The sequence below is a fragment of the Sminthopsis crassicaudata genome, chromosome 3, assembly GCF_048593235.1.
Source record: "Sminthopsis crassicaudata isolate SCR6 chromosome 3, ASM4859323v1, whole genome shotgun sequence".
Lineage (NCBI taxonomy): Eukaryota > Metazoa > Chordata > Mammalia > Dasyuromorphia > Dasyuridae > Sminthopsis > Sminthopsis crassicaudata.
The window spans coordinates 618,696,444-618,716,232 of record NC_133619.1 but is presented as its reverse complement, the minus strand read 5'-3'; the positions used below and the strand labels follow the sequence as shown (position 1 = coordinate 618,716,232).

Here is a 19,789-nt window from a genome sequence, read left to right as displayed (position 1 = left end):
GTCACATAGTAGATGCTTAATAAAAATTTGCCGAGTAAAACTGAATTTATCAAAGTAGCAAAAGAGTTTAGATAAATAGATAAATCAAGGCCATTTAGTAATGAACAAAAATCGGAGGTTTTTGAGGGAAATGTTGGGAAACAACCTGAGATAGAAAGTTTATTTATTTTGTTCTCTGCCCACTCATAAGACTAGAGAGTTTTGGATCATTTAAAATAGGATCTTTCTTTTTGACCTTCATTTAAGTTTGGGGGTTGGGCTGGATTCATATGAGAAAAATTATTCTCTTGATTTAAATAGTCTGGACTAATTTAGCACAAACAACTGGTTTTACAGTCTTTATTCTGGTAGATAATGATGAATTATTCATTTGACTTTCTGTGTAGACTAGCACAGTCTAGGTTATCTAGGCATTATTAGTCACACTTGTTAATGATTGACTTCCCTTGAATTAGAGACCCCAAAATGAAGTGTCGGCCTATTTGTGGTGGACACAGTTTTCCCAAAGCTGCCTCTGCTAAAGAAAATGACAGGCTACAAAACTTTAGTTTCTGCCTTTTAAATGGTTGTCTTTTGTTCGGGTTTGTTGTGGGAGACATGGAGAGAAGAGGGAGTAGATCTCCAGGTCTCTCAACATCTCATAGTTTTGTGGTTATCTCCTCCCATCTCTCCTGCATTACTGTCTATCCCATCTTAATGCTTAGCCAAAATGGTCTCCTATCTCTTGCCTTCATGCCTTTGTATAGCCTGGAATATACACCATTCTCACCTCCACTTCTCAGGAATGTTAATCTCCGTCAAGGCTTACTTCAGCTATTCCCTCTTTCAGAAAACCTTTCCACAAGTGCTTCTTCCTTGCTCAAACTACCCTGTATTTTTTATCTTTCTTGAGCATATCTAATATGATTTGATGGGCAGAAAGCTGGATTTGCAGACAGCTGCTTGATTGGGGACCAACTAACTGAAAACATGTCTTTAGCTGGTCCCTGGCCCTGCTTCAGCCTGCTTGCCTAGTGCCTGCTTTCCCTCTCTTCCCCAGGGCACAGGAATCTAGTGGAAAGGGCACGCCAAGTGACTCACCCCTTTGCAGCTGTGTAGCCCCAAGCTTCCTTCTCTTACCACCCACAACTCTTATCTGTGCTGTTGTTGCCCCCATTAGAGTATCAGAACAAGGACTCTCCGACTGGTGGTGTTACTTGTATTTGTACCAACAAGGCTTGGCCATGTTTGGCATAGAGTGAGTAGGGGATAAGTGATTCCTCATCCATTCAGTGGTTGATTCAGGAGAGACATGGATTCAAATTCTACTTTACTAGCCATATGACTGTGGGCAAGACACTTAACTGTTCTGAGTGTCAGTTACTTTATCTATAAAATGGCACTAGCCAAGAGCAAATGAAGGACTGATTTGCAAATTGTAAAGCATAATCCCATTCCCCACTTTGTGCTTCCCCACAAGAAGTACCATGTTTCCTCTCATGAGGCTCTTTTTCTTCAAAGATGATTGAAGAAGGATTTATTTTGCATTCTGGCATTTAAAACCATTAGCAAGGTATTTCAAACATTTGAACAATGTCTGGTTTGGAGTGTTAGAGGAAGTGAGAGGAAGCCCAGCCTGTAATAGGGGCTCTCAGGTCGTTGTTTTCATCTCTAGTTTCATCTGCATTCTCTCTCCCTTCCCCCCCATCTGTCTCAGCCATTGGTACTGAAAGACATATCATTCATCTGAGATGGAAGAGACTTTGTAAACTGAAGAACTTGTCACCAGAAATAGAATGAACATGACATTTTTTCCCTTCTGAATGTTCAGGTTTTTTTTTTTTTTTTTCCAAGTTTCTGTTCCCTGTATTTCAGGATGAAGGTTGGGTTTTTAAATTTGAAGGAAGCTGGTAAAGCACTTTATATGGTTATAGTAATGGTGTTCATGGTAATAACTGATGATCACAATTATTATTGTTCATCATCTCCAAGCTACCTGGAACCAAAGGCTTTCATGTGAGAGCAGAGTGAGGTCCATGGCTTCTGTCTTGCCCTGGCTGCTATCAGAGTTGCGCCACGTATGTGTACAGTGAAACCACAGAGGGGCATTTCACATCCTAATACTTTTATTCAGTTAAGAAAAACTACTCATGAGGCAGCTAGTTGGCACAGTAGACAGAGCACCAGCCCTGAAGTCAGGAGGCTTTGAGTTCAAATCAGGCCTCAGACACTTAACACTTCCTAGCTGTGACCCTGGGCAAGTCACTTAACCCCAGCCTCAGCAAAAACAAACAAACACCACTCATTTTTTCTATCCATGCAACAGCCTGCAGAACATTAGTTGCAAAAGAATGAATAGAACACAACTGTCTGAGGACCACTTCCATCTGAACTGCATCAAAATAACAAAAACACTAATTCCATTTGTATGTTATATTGTTTGAAAACACCTCAAGAATCCAGCCATTCTGGAGAGCAATCTGGAATTATGTCCAAAAAGGTATCAAACTGTGCATACCCTTTGACTCAGCAGCGCTACTACTGGGATTATATCCCAAAGAAATACTAAAGAGCGGAAAGAGACATATATGTGCCAAAATGTTTGTGGCAGCTCTTTTTGTTGTAGCTAGAAACTGGAAGTTGAATGGATGTCCATCAGTTGGAGAATGGTTGGGTAAATTGTGGTATATGAAGGTTATGGAATATTATTGCTCTGTAAGAAATGACCAGCAGGAGGAATACAGAGAGGCCTGGAGAGACTTAAATCAACTGATGCTGAGTGAAATGAGCAGAACCAGAAGATCACTGTACACTTCAACAACAATACTGTATGAGGATGTATTCTGATGGAAGTGGAAATCTTCAACATAAAGAAGATCCAACTCACTTCCAGTTGATCAATGATGGACAGAAACAACTACACCCAGAGAAGAAACACTGGGAGGGAATGTAAATTGTTAGCACTAATATCTGTCTGCCCAGGTTGCATGTACCTTCGGATTCTAATGTTTATTGTGCAACAAGAAAATGATATTCACACACATGTATTGTACCTAGACTATATTGTAACACATGTAAAATGTATGGTATTGCCTGTCGTCGGGGGGAGGGAATAAGGGAGGGGGGGTAATTTGGAAAAATGAATACAAGGGATAATATTATAAAATATATATATATATATATAATAAAAAAAATTAAAAAAAAAAAAAAAGAAAACACCTCTGCTCACCTTCTCTCATCTCTCTGGCTTGGCTCTGATAGCTGTCTGGTATGGCAGGGAAGGTAGTTGTTTCCCTCTTTACTGATGAGGAAACTAATGCCTTGTGCATAGTGCGTGGGTTTGGTGATTCATAGCTGCCCAGCTTGCCAGTACCACTGGGGCCTGAAACCCAGTTATTCTAATTTTATGATCCAGTGAACTGTTTTAAAATTGAAGAGATTTACCAGTGGATTAACTGATTAAACCAGGAAATAGGAAAACTTCAATTAATTCCATTTAGTATCAATTTCTTAAGAGGCCTACTGTGTGCAAATCACTACTTCTCTGCAGAGGCTATTAAGAACTAGATGTTCATCTCTGCCCTCAGTGGTAGGAATCATGGGATAAATATATTGAGAGTTAGCAGGGACCTGAGAACACCCGCCTCTCTCCCACTACCCCACTCCCTACATTTTATAGATGAGAAAACTGAGGCTACCTGGAAGTTAGCATTTGATCAAATCACATGGGGAATAAGGAATAGAAGTGAAATTTAAACTTAGTCCTCTAGCTTAAAATCCAGCATTCTTTTTGCTTTCTCACTTTTTTCTGGCTCATTTCTGCGAGTTAATGGGAAGGTTAAGTATAAGAGGTAAATCAAATAGCAGAGAGGTTATGTTTCCTAGAGAGAATTCAGGAAGATTTGGACTCGATTTTATGGGATAACTAGAATTTTGACAGGCATCAGTAATGGTAGGACTATCTTTCCAGTATCACAGGTGAGATTCCAACCCACTTGACTACTGATTGCAAATCCAGCCTTCTTTCTACTATTCCACGTTGCATTCAACATTGTAATATAGATAAATACTAGCCAGAATGAGGAAAGAAGAAACAGTAGGGGGACAGGGAAATGCTTCCTGTCGGTGATGAATTCATTGGTCACCTGAGAGTAGCCTGAATCGACCAATGGGTAAGTTTTGTGTGTGCTTTCAGCCTTGAAGCAAACTTTCTAAATTCCCCCCAAAATAAACAGTTATAATGCTAGAGAATCAAACTGCTCTCTTTCCAGATGAATCCGAAACAACAACTGGGTTCATAACTGGGTCAGTCACCACGCAGCCAGAGCCTGCCAAGTTAGCAGGCGTGTGTCCTGGCTGAGGTGAGGCACCAGGACAGTCTGGAGCTCTGAGCTGGTTGCATGTGTTTAGACCTTGTGTGCTGAGATAACTCTGGGTGGCTTTGGATAGCTTTGTTTCTTAACTGTAAAGGAGTGTCTGCCGCCTGATAAGTGTTTATCCATGAAATAGCTACATGGTTTATGTCTTATGGTAGAAAGGTTTTTAGATTTCCTCAGGCAAGAGAAACAACAAGGTCATTGTCTTGGTTACGTCCCTGTAGTCAAACACCAGTTCAGGCTTTTTTTTTTTTTTTTTAAAGAGGGAAAAAAAAAATCTTGATTTAACTCTTCTCCCCTTTATGGATTTCCCTGCTCCCTTTCCTTGCTCTTGTAAATCCCTAATTTCATCCATCATTTAAGTTGTGACTACGATAATTTAAAAAACAAAACACTCTCTCCCCTCCCATGGTCAGAGCAGAAAGAACCTTGTGGATTCACTTGCCAAATTACTGGCTTGTTCCATGCTGCCCTTGCTCTCCTTTAGTGTGAATAACCAAGAAATGCCCATGTGGCACTTTGATGATGATGAAACTCCCAGTGTTCTTTGGATCTCTTTGCTTCTACCTCTCAACACCTCTTACCTGGTGATTGTAAAACACCATGAAAGGAGCCTGTCTTACCCCAGACTTGTCTGCATGGCACTGCCATTCGTTGGGAACATTGGCATCAGCTTTGGCCTACCATCCCCTTCATCTTCCACACGCTCTCATTTATAACATTCTATTGGTTCTGCTTCCACAGTGTTTCTCACTTTCTTGCTTTTTCTTCTTCCTTTTTGAATTTCTTATTTAAAAAATAATAGTAGCTTTTTATTTTTTTAAAACAGATGCAAAGATAATTTTTGACATTCACCTTTGCAAACCTTGTGCTTCAAATTTTTCTTCCTCCTTCCCTTCCTTCCCTTTCCACAGATAGCAGATCATTCAATACAGGTTAAATATGTGCAGTTCTTCTAAACATATTTCCACATTTGTCATCGTGCTTTTTATTCTACTACTATTACTACTCACCACCCTAATTCTAGGCTCTCATCATGAGTCTTATAATAGCTTTCTTTTAAGTAGTGCTACTACCTCTTGTCTCCTCTGTTCCAATCTGTCCTTCATATAACTGCCAAAGGAATCTCCATTCAATTTAGCAATATTTTAAGTACCTGTTCTTGGTACCGTGGCTGCAAATCCAGAAGTGACTCCTTCCTTCCTTCAAAACTTAGATTCTACAGTGTTGTCTTCTTGAAGATCATATTGTGTCACCTTATCCTAAATCAGGACAAAATAGATAACCTGTTTAGCCTGACTTATAAAGTCCTTCTGCAACTTAGCTTCTAGCTACCCGACTTTCCTGCCTTCGTTTACACTACCTCTTTCCCTCATTCCATCCCCTAGAATTCCAAGGTATTTCAGCCAAACCTGAGTAAGGCACTTGTGAGTGTGGACAGGCTTGTCCTGTACTGCTTCTGTGTTCATTCACACAGGCTGTTCCACCTGTGTTTTACCCTCCCTTCCACTTATCTTTGTTTTTCACCTTCAATTCAGTAAACATTTATTAAGCACCTGCTCTGTGACTGACATTTTTACTAAGAACTAGAGATTCAAAAGAGGCAAAAGATAATCCCTGCCCTCCAAGAGCTTACAATCTAAAGAGGGAAACCACATGAGAATAAGTATATACAAAACAAGCTCCTTACAGGATAAATAAGAGATAATTAATAGAGGGAATGTACTGGAAGTAAGGGGTGGGAGGAAGGCTTCAGATGGAAGATGGGACTTAAAAGAAGCCATGGAAGTCAGGAGTCAATAAAGGAAGATTCAGGGTGGGAGCAGGGCCCAGAGCCAAGAACAAGGGGTTTTAAATCCTTTTCTTCAAGACCCAGATCAAGTTCCTGCTTCTTTGTGTTGTTGTATAGACTCTAGTCACTTCAACTGAAGTGGTCAGTTGTTCCTTTCATTTTCTTAGGGCATTTGGTGATCCCTCTCCTTTGCATTTGTGCCATGCTCTTTGTATCATGGTTAATTGTGTAAGTGTCATCCTCTTACAGTCTCCCCTCTAGACTCATTTCTTTGTATCCCTCATACTGTAAACATAGTAAATATTTAATAACAGGATCTAGGGATTTGATGGCCTGTAAGGCCAAGGAATTATTGTGTATCAAAGTTTTCAATAACCCTGTGAAGTAGATAGTGTGCAAATAATTATTGTCATTTTGCACATGAGGTAAACAAGTCTTGGTAAGGTGATTTGACAAGTTGGAATTGGGATTCAGATCCAGATTTCATATTCCACATCCAGTATTCCAAGAGTCCTGACTGAACAGGATTTAGCCCTAGATTTTGCATTTAAAAGAATCATCCTGAAAAAGTGTACATCCAGCTATTAATAGGCATAAATATTGGACTCTGTTTTCAAATAGTCTGGCCTAAAATTATGAGCTTGATCAGACCACACAAGCAAAACTGAACAAAATTAGAATTATATTCGATGCTGAGTTTTGCAAATTTGTAACTCTCAACCCAGAGGAATGTGAGAATGCTTCTTCATCTTGCCTAAATTATTCTATTTTGCTATTATAAACCATCCTGCCTAGTGGCAGGGAAGATATTGTCTTCTAAATTAGGGTGTGGAGCAGAGATATCAAGGAAGCAAAGATATTAAGGAAGAAATTTCCATTAAGTAAATAACTGTGAAAGAAGAACCAAGAAGAAATTCAAACCCCAGCTTCAGTTACTCCGGCCAAATACCATTTGCATCCCATGCTAATTGAGGATTATACAAGGGTCAAGAAAGTTGATAAGATAGAACAGAGGGCCACAGTGTGAATTTTTTTCTTGTTCCATTCCAATATCAACTTGAATTTCAGTTTTGTAAGATCAGTCATTCAGAACCAGGCCTAAATCTTGGCTAATTTGCAGTGTCTCCATTCGTATTGACAACAGAATTATTTTTGGAAGGTGGGGTGTTGACACACAGTATGTGTTGGTTATGCAGTAGAACTGGCATTTTGAAGAACTTTTGAGAATATTACAGACTTTCTCAACTCTCTGCCCCAAAGAGAAGATAATATGACTTTATAGAAATTAATTATTTTGGGCTGAATCCAGATCTCAAAAGTGTGGCGTGTGCTAGAGCTGCCTTGGAGGGGTTTAGGGTGGGAGGACACCATTATTATCTTCACAAATTTAGCAGACAAGTTTTCTGAAGGACGTTCTGTTCCTAGGAAATTGTAATCTTCACCCAAGTAACATTTACTTTTTCCTGTCAGTCTTTTGTGGCTAAAATGTTCCATTTAGCTAATATTGTAGCAACATTTTAGCCACAATCTTGCTTTTTTATCTTGCATTGAGAGTGTTAATAATAAACAGGGCTTTGGCATTTTGTAGAATGTCCTTAACTAACAGTCTAAACAGTTGGTCATTCCATCCCTCCAGTAAAGCACATGGTTTCTACTTTGCTTATCTCAGCATGGAATGAGAATTATAGTTGACTCTTTTCTTTCCAGTAAAAGAGGTAAACACTTGTGAAGAGGATCTAGAGCAGGGAATCTGAATCATTTTGTTCCTCTAAGTAATGTGATCAAATGGAAAGAGCCCTAGATTGAAGGTTGGAGTCAAACCTTAGTTCATTCAGGCTGGATGACTCTGGATAAGTCACTGAACTTCTGCAGCCCTACATTTACTTTTTTGGAAATACCTTAAAGAGTTGTTGTAAGGATACAGTAAGGGCATGGACCAAGAGTGCTAGTACTTTGTATCTTACAAACCACTTTTCAAAAAGTCAATTTTAATTGGTGTCAGATCTCAAAGGACCCTTAGAGGTTATAGAATGTCCAGTTCCCTCTTTTGGAAAGAGGGAAATGAGACTTGAAGAGGAATTCTGATTTGTCACACAAAGTAAAACTACTTTGATTCCATCTGTGTGGGGATTATTGAGTAATTTAGCAGCCTTAGACCCGAGAGGTGCAGTAATCGGCTCAGGCCTTTTGTCTCAAAGGGTAGACTCAGCCCAGATCTTCCTGTCTCTGAGACCATCTCTGCATCTGCTAACTGCACTGCTACGCCGTGCACTAACAATATTATTATTATTATTACTATTATTCCCAATTGCTTTTTGGAATCTTTCTATTCCATAGCTATGTTACAGGGACCACAATAATTTATTTTGTGTGTATCTCTATTTGTTCTTTAAAATTCTGTGTTCTATTTTGTTAGCTAGGTTGGGAGTTATTGTTCTCCAAATTCTCCAAAATATTCTCCAAAAAAATTAAATTTCATTTAGCTTTTATTTTGAAACATGCATGAAATGCTACATTTGGAAAGTAAAAGAACTTCATGAAGTAAAACACCCATAATTAGAGGCAATATGAGCAATCACCACCATGTTTTTTGTTTGTTTGTTTGTTTTTGTTTTGTTTTGTTTTTTAATTCTGCCTCAGTCAAAGTAAAGGCTCAGTCACAATTTCACAGCTATCACAACATCAAAAAGGATCAATACCGGAATTAGTTAAGGACATTCAACAAAGTGTTGATTAGTATGAATCTTGACCATTCCCACTCTCCCTTAATCTATGGAATACATCAGTATTAACAGAAGAAAATGAATTACTTTGCTCTGTCAACATATACCCTCTTTCCCTCTAGCTTAACCTGATATCCCTGGGGAACAGCAGCACCAGCATTTCTATAGGGTGGTTGTGTCAGACTTTGATGTGACTTGCAGGGAGGTCCATAACATCAGTAGAGCATCCTGAACCTGCTTTGGCATTAGGGTCCTCACTTTCCATATAATCCTGGCCATGGAGAACTTGGTCATTTTGCCCTCTTGTTATATTCCATTTGTAATAGGATTGCCCCCTACACAAAATCCTCGATGCCTTTATCTCAAAACTTTCTATTTCATGAAAAGTCAAATTACCAGAGGATTTGAACTCTGGGCTATATCCAGCAGCAGTCATGTCTACTAAGTTTCCTGCATATGTATGGGAGTCTATGTTTTTAACAGGCAGAGACTTTGGTGATGAGCTCATGAAATTATCTATTGTCTTTGATTTTTATCACATGAATTGGGTCATTGCAAGCCTAATCAGGTTGCATTAACATTTTTTGTGTGTCAGAATGAGGTTCTTGGAAAAATTATCTCTAAAAGTTAACTATTACTTCTTTTCTTACCAGAAGTAAGGTACCCTTGCAGAATTTGATGAGATTTTAGCAGTCATAAAGATAGAACATTCTTATTAGGTCATTTTGTTCATCCCCCAGGGGCCACTAAAAAGTGCTATGGTCTAAGTATCTCCAAGTCTTTTACTAAAGGAGTGAGGTCAGCGATGGGGGTGTCACATCTGTCACTGGAGAACAAGCTAGCCACAAAGCTTTTGGCATCAGCTCACACAAAAGCTTTGACCTGAAACCTGTTTTATGGAAATGGGGATGTGGGGTGTGGAGATGTTTTGGGCAAGGCGCCCAGATTATCTTCTGTACTCCATTTAAAAATTTTTTTAAGGAAAGAAAGGGAAAAAAATGATATAGAAGTTTTAGCTTCATTCTTCTCAGTTGCCAGAAATAGGCAGAAGGAACTTAACCCGATAGCTCATCAAAGAACAACAGCTGGAATAGTAAGGTTGAGAAAATATGAAAAAAATTGAGAAAGTCTGAGAAAGGAGTAGTTTTCACTATTCATTGATCTCAGGTAGGGCACTGTTTGGAAATGCCTCCAGAGGGATGTTTAAGATAATCATAACAACAACACTAGCTAACATTTATATAACAGTGTGTCAGACACTACAATATTTTATAATATGTTATCTGATCCTTACAATGACACTATGAGGTAGGTGCAATTAGCCCCATTTTACAGTTAAAGAAACTGTGACATTTGAGGGGCAAATGATGAGCTTGAACTAAGGTGGCAGCCTGGAGAACAAGGGACCTAAATGTTTGGAGTCAATAGTACTTAGCACGTGATTGTGCGTGAAGGCTAAGAGAGCGGGAATGCTGAACAAGACTCCAAAGGGTCCAGCTTGCTTGGCTGGAAGAGTAGTGATACTCAAGAGAAATAGGATAATGAGGAAGCTGGGAGGATTTGGAGGAAAGATAATGAGCTCTACTTTGGACATGTTGGATTTAACTTGTCTGCAAGACAACCAGAGATCAAATAGGCAGTTAGTGGTATAGGTCCAAACTTTGGGAGGGAGGCTGGGGCTATGCATACAGATTTGGGAATCTTCTTTATAGAAGTGATAGAGGAATCCACGGAAGCTCTTGAGCACCAGGAAAAGAAAAAGAGGAGAGGGAGAAAAAAGAATAGGGTGAGGAGGAGGAAAAGGAAGGCAGGCCAATGGGTGGGCTCAGTCCAGAGCCCTGAAGTGTACCCATGGGGAGGTGGGCAGGAGAGAAAAGTAAGGGGACAAGGATAATGGTCTTACCAAAACAAAAATAAACTCAGAATAGGTGTCTAAATGAGTAGGATGGCAAAAGCAGAAAGCAGTGTCATCACAATCCAAAGAGAGGAGGGGACCCAGGAAGAAAGCAAATCAAGAGTTGTTTTAGTAACTACTGAAAAGTCAGGAAGGATAAGCTCAGAGAAAAGACCAATTGATATGCCTATTAATGGGTCTTGGTAACCTTGGAGTGAGTGGTTTCAGTTGAATAATAATAAGGATGGGGAATATGGAGGCAACAAGAATCTTTGTTTGTTTTTTTAAGAGTGTGAAAAGAGAAGAAGATATGATAGTAAGTCAAGTAAATGAGGATGAGGAAAATATGAATATATTTGTAGGCAGTGCTGAAGGAGCAGGCAAAGAGAGATTAAAATGTGGAAAAGAGGTGGTGATTGAAAAAGAAAATTTCTAGAGAAGATTGGGACTAAATATGAAGGGGTTGACATCTGCAAGATGTACCATCTCTTCCTTAGGGAAGCTTGGGTGTTTTCCTGTAAGGAAAGGTAACTTTATCTACTTTCAGTTCTAGAAGCTTTCCTACTGAGTATACTGTAAAAATATCTCATAGGAATTACCCAGAAGAATCTTGGCTCTTGTTGGACTTTGACTGATGTCCTGGAGAAATGATCTGAATTCTGTATTTTTGACATCCCAAGCTGTCTTCTGTCTCTTGAGAAGTATCATAAAGTTAAATTAAGAACAGCAGAATCCTATCCCAATAGCATGGAAATTCAAATACATTATTCAAATAGATATAAATTAATGCTATTTAATTTTTTAAAATAAAAACATTTTGATAGTAAAAAAGCAAACATACAGTACTAGGAAATGGCAGCTTCATAAAGGTAGGTCATCATTGCTCTTGGTCTAAAGCTTGATGCTGTCCACCTTAGACCAGATTTTGGTCTAGTGAAAGGTGATGTGAACATACCCATTGTTTTTTCTACACTTCTCTGATTTGTCCAGAATTCATCTGCTTCCATGTACAAGAATTTTCATGACTGACTGTATTGCCAACCAGAATTAATTAGTTTCTGTCCCACCTACTTTACACACACACACACTCACACTCTCTCTCTCTCTCTCCACCTGGTTTGGAGACAGGAATGTTTGCCTTAAAGCTTTCCATTGAGCTTTGTATCTAAATAACATTCCTGTGAGTTTTTTGGAAGGTTAGTATTGGGTCACTGGCAGTTAACCACTTGTTTTGGTAGATCCTTCAGGAGAAAGTTAATTATATATTTAATATCTTCTCTTTTTATGCCTGAATGGTGAGGAAAAGAACCCTGTGGTTTATTAACTGTCACCTTAAACCCTTTTAAATTGCTCCATGACAAAACAGATTTATGTTCTTTTATCTTGCCTTGACGGATGAAAAAGTGTCTCTGGTAAAAGTGTACCTGACTATATAAAATTTCCCCATGATCTGTGGTGGAAGATATTATCTCATACTTGAAGTACTTGAGTCAATTCTTCCTTTCCATAGTGACCTATCTCATTAACTTCCATGTGTACCTCACTTTCCACATAAACAAAATGGTAATACTAAAATTAGTGCTTTCTTGGGAAATTAGATTTTTTTTCTGACTTTGAAATTTTGAGCATGGTATAAGTATACACCAAGATCTTCTAATGAACTTACTGAATGAGCAACATTTATTGAATACTGTTTGGAAGCAGTGAACAGTATCCATGAAAATAATTTTCACTTTAAAATGGATTTCCATCTTTCCATTGTGTTTGACTCATTGCAGTTTGCTGGGACTTTATCAGATGGCTTGGGGAAGACCATGGACAATCGACACCAAACAGAGCGAGAATATATTCGATACCATGCAGCAACGAGTGGAGAACATCTTGTAGCTGGCATCCATGGCCTGGCTCATGGTAAGGAAGAAAGTTCTGGCCACAGTATTATTTTGGACACTTCTGTGGGGACATGATGGAAAAACATAAACTATTCTTGTTTAAATCAAAAAAGAGAAAACATGTTAGAAATCTTGGTTCAGCATATTGCTGTATATGAAAACTTTTTAAGTCACTTAATTTTTTTTCCTTTTTTTGAGACAGAAACATGGCAAAAGTTGAGAAAGCTCAATTTATCATCCAACATAGGCCCTTCCTGTCCTTTGGCCATTTCCCAATTTTGTGGAATTTAATAAATTGACCCCCTCTCTCTGGTCCATATGATCTGGACCCAGCCTATTAAGGCAGTAACTTGCTCAAAGTCCACCACATAGATGTGCAGATCAAAATTGAATTTTCTGACTTGAAATGTAGTGTTCTGTTTCAGTACATTTACCTCCCTATCTTAATAGCCATGTCAATCTACATGCCCTTTTGGTGGTGAATTTATTCAGGTGTTTTGTTTCTAATCCAGATATCTTTTGTCACTTCTTATTTAGCATCACTCTACATTTTTAGAAATACTATGATATTATTAAGAAGCACATTAAGTGCATTTGATTCTTATTTGTGCGTTGATGGTTGGGGTAGACTGAGGAAAGAAGCAGGCAGGCAGTAGTACGTATAATTACCAAATAATTTCTTTAGCATACTATGTTTAGGACCAAAAGTAGGGCCAAAAAGATAATTTACAATGGATTTACTTTCTTAATTATGTTTGAAATCATTTTGTGCTCCCCAGGTTTCAGGAAGTCATCCTGACAGTAAAGGCAATCTTTAAGTATATTGAGTGACAAAATAAGCCAGGCCAGAATGATAAATGGAGGAGGATAATCCATGAAATGACATTCGGGAGTCAAGTCTAAAGTGAGCTTTGGACTGGCTTAAGATGTAATCATTCTTTGGTTAACCAAAATAGTTATACATTAGATCTGTGTGGCACCTCCCTTTAGAAGAGCCTCAAATACTTTGCTTTATATCATAATAATTATAATGTTGATGACCACCTATATTTTGGAAATATTTTTGCACTTGTATTTTGCAGTGTGCTGCCTTCATAATGACCCTTAGATAGATAACGCATCCATTATTCTCCCTGCTTTACAGATAAGGAAGCTGAGGGTTAGGAATGGTAAGTTAATGAGTTGCCCATGATCACACAGCTCCAAAATTCAAGTACAGTGATGTCACAGTGCCATATTCCTATCTTTGCAATATTCATGGAAGGTAGAGAGGGATAGGAGTTCATCCCAGTATAGAGGTAGAGAAATCAAAATGCTGAGAAAATGTTTATTATTGTAGTGCTTTTTCAGACTTTTCATGAAAAGAATTTTCAGTCATTTTCAGTCATGTTTGACTCTGTGACCCCATTTTGAGTTTCCTTGGCAGAGATAGTAGAATGGTTGGCCATTTCCTTCTCCAGAACATTTTACAGGTGAGGCAAATCAAGGACTTGCTCAGGATCACACTGACTCCAGATCTGGTACTGCCCCAACTGGCTGTCCCGTGAAAACAGTGCTGGCAAATTATTCTTTTTATCAAGAATAAACCAGGAAAAGAATATTGGTTTAAATTAAAACAGGAGAGAATTCAGTTCTATTCAAGAAAGAAATTCATTCGGGATGAAGGCACTGGAATAGACCGCAATGAGGTATTAGGGGCTTTTAATTCCTGAAGATCTTCAGCAAGAGAATGGGTACCTAACTGACTTAAATGATTTTGACCTTCCTGAAACTTGGATGTTATCTTGAACCCTTTTCTATCACCTGTTAGATGATTTTATGGTCATAAAATCAGTGTTTGCACTAAAGCCATGTCTGCTGGCTTCCAGCGTAGGTCCTTAGACCTTCAATCTCTCCTTGTGTATCCCCAGCACTTGATACAGAAGAAACATGGCTGCCGACAACAAGCCTAAGCTTTCTCATCCTTAAAAAGCAACCTCACTAGATTCCTGTATCCCTGCTAACCGTTGTCCTGTAGCTTTCCTTCCTCTCTCAGCCAAATGCTTTGTAAAAGACATCTGAATTCAATGTCTTTACTTCTTGTCTTCCCCCTCACTGCCTAACCCTCGTCAATCTTGCTTCTGACTTCATCACCCCACAAAAATGGTTCCAGAGTTACCAGCAATCTCTTGTCAGCCCTCCAGCCTATGGACCACTCTGCCCCCCCTAGAAGAGCTCTCCTCCTGGATCCTCTCTCCTCCCTGGCCATCTGTGGCTCTGCTCTCTCCTGTTCACCCTTGTGCTTGTCTGGACCTGCCTTCTCATGCTCCTTTTGCTGGCTCTTCATTCATGGCAAGCCCACAAGTAAGAGGATGCCTGGAGACTTTGTCCTGGTCCCTTTGTCCTCTCCCATAATGATAGATGTGGGGATCTCTGTGACGATGGCGCTTAGATCTAGGAATCTAGTCCTTATCTCTCAGCTGACCCTCATAACGAACTGTCATCTGGTTGTTAAGTCATTTGGGTCGTGTCCGGCTCTTTGTGACCCCGTTTGGGGTTTTCTTGGCAGAGATGATGAGTGGCTGGCCATTTCTTTCTCCAGCTCGTTTTCCAGGTAAGGAAACTGAGGCAGACAGGGTGGAGTGACTTGCCCAGAGTCTCATAGCTAGGAAGTGTCTGAGGCTGGATTTGTACTCAGGAAGAGGAGGATCCCGACTCCAGGCCTGGAGCTTTGAACACTATAGCACCCCTTGGCTGGCTGTTCTACAGTCTCAAATTGATTATGACCATGACCAAAAGAGAACTCCCCATCTCTCTTACTTTCCCCCATTCAAGCAGCCAGTGCCCAGTTCAGGCTCTGTTCACTGCTGTCCTAGATGCTGCAACAACTTCTCACTGGGAGTCCCTGCCTCCACTTTCTCTCCCCTCCAAGTGGAGTTCTATTCTGAACACCTGCCCTGCCCCATAAAGTCTAGTGGCTTTCTTTTGTCTCGTAGATCCCATCGTAGCCCCCCTGTTTGACTTCTCAGTCACCTCGCCACCTGGCCTTTCCAATCTTGTTACACTGACCTCCCCTTCTCTCACTTGTGTTGTCTCTTCTCGTCTAACTCTCCAGTCCTGTTCTTTGTGCTGACTGTCTCCTGTGCCTGGAATGCACCCTTTCCTCAACTGTACCTTTTGAATCTCTGCTATCCTTCCAGACTCAGCTTAAAAGTCACTTTCTTTGGCAGTGTATTCTTTCTTGGCCCCCCCAACTACTAGTATATCACCATCCACATGACCTGTGCATTTTTGAATCCTCATCACTTAGCATAGTTCTTGTTAATTGGTTGATCCCACCTTCATATTTAACTCCAGCCTTGCCCTTTGCTTTTGCTATTAGCACAGTTAGGAGTATTGCATAATTGCATAAAATGAACCAAGAATCAAAAGAGAAATCGAATAAGTTGTTAGGAATCCCCTTCAGCAAGAAGTGACCTTCCCAGTTTGTCTCACTAGAAGACTTGAAGAGCCCTGAGAGCCTCCTCACACCCAGGCGGCCAAGGGTAAACATCCTGTCACTGGAGCATCCCTGACCACTTGAAGGGTCTTGCCAGACTTCTTCCCTCCTTCTGCAGCCCAGCCCTGTGTGTTAACTCAATGTCTCTGTCAAATAGAGCTTGGGTTATCTTCCTCGTGACCTCTGCTGCCTGGGCCTCTTTTGGTCATTCAGGTCCCACTCGAAAATCTGCATTAACATGCTCCTCTTAGGCTTTCATTCATTTCCTATGAATTCTTATTCCCTTTTCAGTGACTCTGGTGGCTTCTGTTTGATTCTTCTGAATTAACCCCAGTGATGTGATCAATATATGAGAAAGTGCTTTCCTTTATGCCTTGTAGAGAACTCATCAGACCAATTAGCCTACAGTAGCTTTTTTTCCTTTCAACATCCTTTTGGTGTTTTTGAATTTTGAGCCAGAAGGCATCATTTCTATTCATGGGGTCCCAGGATCGTAGATTTAGAGCTGGCAGGGCCCTTGGAATCCATCAAGACCATCTTTTTATAGATGAAGAAACTGAGGCACAGGGAGGTTAAAAAAATTATGAGGCAGTATTTGGATATAGGCCTTCTTGCTTCCATGCCTGTTGAATTATCTATTCATTATCTACTAAAATTTGAAGAATGTCATTGTTACTTATCTTTTTTCCTTTCTGAAGATAGTCTGTTCCTTTATCCTCCCCAGGTCTAAATTTTTAAACTCCTTAATCAATGTAGCTCTTCTACAAATCTTTTCCAAATTTTCTACATTACTTCCTAAACTACAGAAACATAAAAGAGGTAGAACTAATTCCCGTCTATGCTTGATTTTAAAAAGGTGTTTGTTTGTTTTTAATAAGATAGTTTCATTAGTGATCCACATTCAGTTTGGGATCCACTGTGACCCAAAAGTTAAGTTGTTCTCAGTTAAGATCACTCATTCCCCATCTTGGTCTATTTTGTTCCCCGATATGCTCTACAGGTTGAATGAGTCTGGGTTACTTTGCCAGCTATTTTAAGTAATATTTAAATACAGTGTTAGACTTTCAAACCATTTAACTTGGTTAGGACATATGGCCTTAAGTTTATGGTCTGAGATAGTATCTACTTGTACATCATTCAGACCTCTTTATCAAATATGCTACTTGTTTGTCATGTGTATATCTGTAAACATGTGACTTTGTATTTGTAAAAAAGTTTTTAAAAAATTATTTGTCAATATTCATTCAAAAAAAGCAAACCATTTCAAATGAGATACTCTAATAGCTATCAAATGAAATATAATTAGGCTTGAAAGTACAATGCCTAAAAGGCATTGAGCAGAGGGAATTGAGCCTATATTTGATAGTGGAGTTATTAATCTGATTATTTCAGGTTTTTTTTTTTTTTCCCTTCCAGGTATCATTGGTGGATTGACCAGTGTAATAACCTCAACGGTAGAGGGTGTAAAAACCGAAGGAGGAGTCAGTGGTTTCATATCTGGTCTTGGAAAAGGGCTCGTTGGCACAGTGACCAAGCCAGTGGCGGGTGCTCTTGATTTTGCATCAGAAACAGCTCAGGCGGTGAGAGACACAGCGACACTCAGTGGCCCCAGGTCAGTAAGCATGGAGACTCCATGAGACCTTCTGCTATTTCTAATTGAGCTCTGTTTCTTCTCCTTTTAATTTATCCTGATGTGTTTAGTCCTCGCCTTCCTTTCCTTTCATATATAATACAAATGTCTGTAACTAAAATTAGCCTTTTTTTTTCTGAGTCACAAGGCACAGATGATTGCAACTATGGTGAGCTTGTGTAGTTTTCTTTGTGAAACAGGAGGAATGCATAAGTAAGCCAGTATCCTTGAGAATTTCTTGGCCAACTCTTGGCCTCCGTGCCTTGTATCTAATGGTCTTAAGCTACAAGGGCCTGTTCTTCCCACATAGCCCTGCGCTTCTTCAGTCAGAAGATTGAACCTGCTGTGTTCCTTCCCATGGTCTTACTACTTGACGTTGCTCTTCAGTTTCCAGTAGGACCTGAATTCTCCTAGTTGTTGATGCTTTTCACCTCCTCCTAAATATTTACTCGTCTGTTTATATGCTGTATCTCCTGAACATCTGTAAGCTCCTTGAAAGGTGGAACTGTTCATTTTTATTTGTGCATCCCTACTGCTTATGAATTTGGTTATCGTTTGATAGCATGAGATTACCTGTTGCATTTAGGTCACATCTGTACTTTGAGGAGCAGGACAAAGCCAGGATAATAACTGATGTAGATGCACAGGGAACTCATTAGCCAATTTGAATTTAAATGTTGAAAATCATGTATAACCCAAGTGTTAACATATTCATTCTTTAACCATTCATTTCAGCTAGCTTGACCTCATCTCCTTTGTCCATAGTTTGGGGCTCCAAATCAAAGAAATATGTGTGAAATATAGTATAGTCATAGCCTAAGTCCACTGAAGGCAAGTATGGATTTGCTGCTATCTGGAGGAATTAGCAGGTTTTTTAAAAGACTGTTATGGTGATAATATTGGTTTTGAATTAACTCTCTAGGATGTTCAACTTGATTGTGGAAATTTGGGCAAGTTTAAAATATACGCATTTCAGCTCTTAAAGGTCTGTAATTTCATCCTTGTGTGTACACAGACTTAACTCAGCAAAACATAACATTTTAGTAAGTGCTTACTATATCCTAGGCCATAGGGATGCAAAGACAGAAATGAAAGAAAACATAGATGAGGAATTCAAGAAAGAGATCAAAAGCCAATTAATACAAAGGCTTGATGCAGCAATGATGGTGAATTTTAGATATCCAGACAACATAGAAAAGCAATAAGTCCTCCCAACCACTATGCCTCAGAGGCTATAAAATTGTGCATGCCCGCTGATCTAGCAATACCACTGCTAAGTCTGTATCCCAGAGAGATTTTTCTTAAAAGGAGAGGACCTATTTGTACAAAACCATTTATAGTAGCTCTTTTTGTGGTAGCTAAGAATTGGAAATTGAGGGGAGGCCCATCAATTGGGGAATGTCAAGGCAAGTTGTGGTATATGCTGTAATGGAATATTATTGTGCTACAAAAAAAAATGACAAGCAGAGTGATTTCAGAAAAACCTGGAAAGACTGAATACAGACTGAAATATTCTAAAAAAAGAAGTAATGTTCTTCCAGCCCTGATCCTATTACTGTTGAGGGTATCCCCAACCTTCTATAACACACTCTCAACCCTGACTCCCTCTGTTCTCTATTTCCAAGACTAGCCAATTCTCCTACTTAAACATTTTCCCCATACAGCCTCTTGTCTCCTCTGATATTGCCATCATCTTCATGCAAAGGCTTTCATCACCTCACACCTGGATTCATTAGAGTAGTGACCCGGGTCTGTTGGCCACAGGTCTCTCCCCACTCAGATCCATTCTCCACTCAGTTATCAAAGTGCCTTCTTAAAGTGCAGATCTGAAGATTTCACCTCCCCTTACTTCATGTAAGTGCCTTCTTAAAGTGCAGATCTGAAGATTTCACCTCCCCTTACTTCATGTCATCTCTCTGTCTCCTAAACTTCCTTCCATTCTTAGCTAAAACTTCATCTTCTTCAAGAAGCCTTTTTCTGGTCTTCTGTAATTCTAGTTTTCTTCCCTTTGAGATAACAGTTTAT

General features: G+C 39.5%; 1 protein-coding gene across 4 annotated transcripts in view; it reads left to right on the top strand.

The window, feature by feature from the left end:
• Positions 1-19,789, top strand: part of VPS13D (vacuolar protein sorting 13 homolog D) — a 324,514-nt gene that overhangs the window by 222,015 nt on the left and 82,710 nt on the right. For all 4 annotated transcript variants that reach the window (XM_074306229.1, XM_074306230.1, XM_074306228.1 and 1 more), the window contains 2 exons: positions 12,543-12,675; positions 17,551-17,746. In XM_074306229.1, the coding sequence (XP_074162330.1) occupies positions 12,543-12,675; positions 17,551-17,746 (329 nt within the window). The remainder of the gene's footprint in view (positions 1-12,542; positions 12,676-17,550; positions 17,747-19,789) is intronic.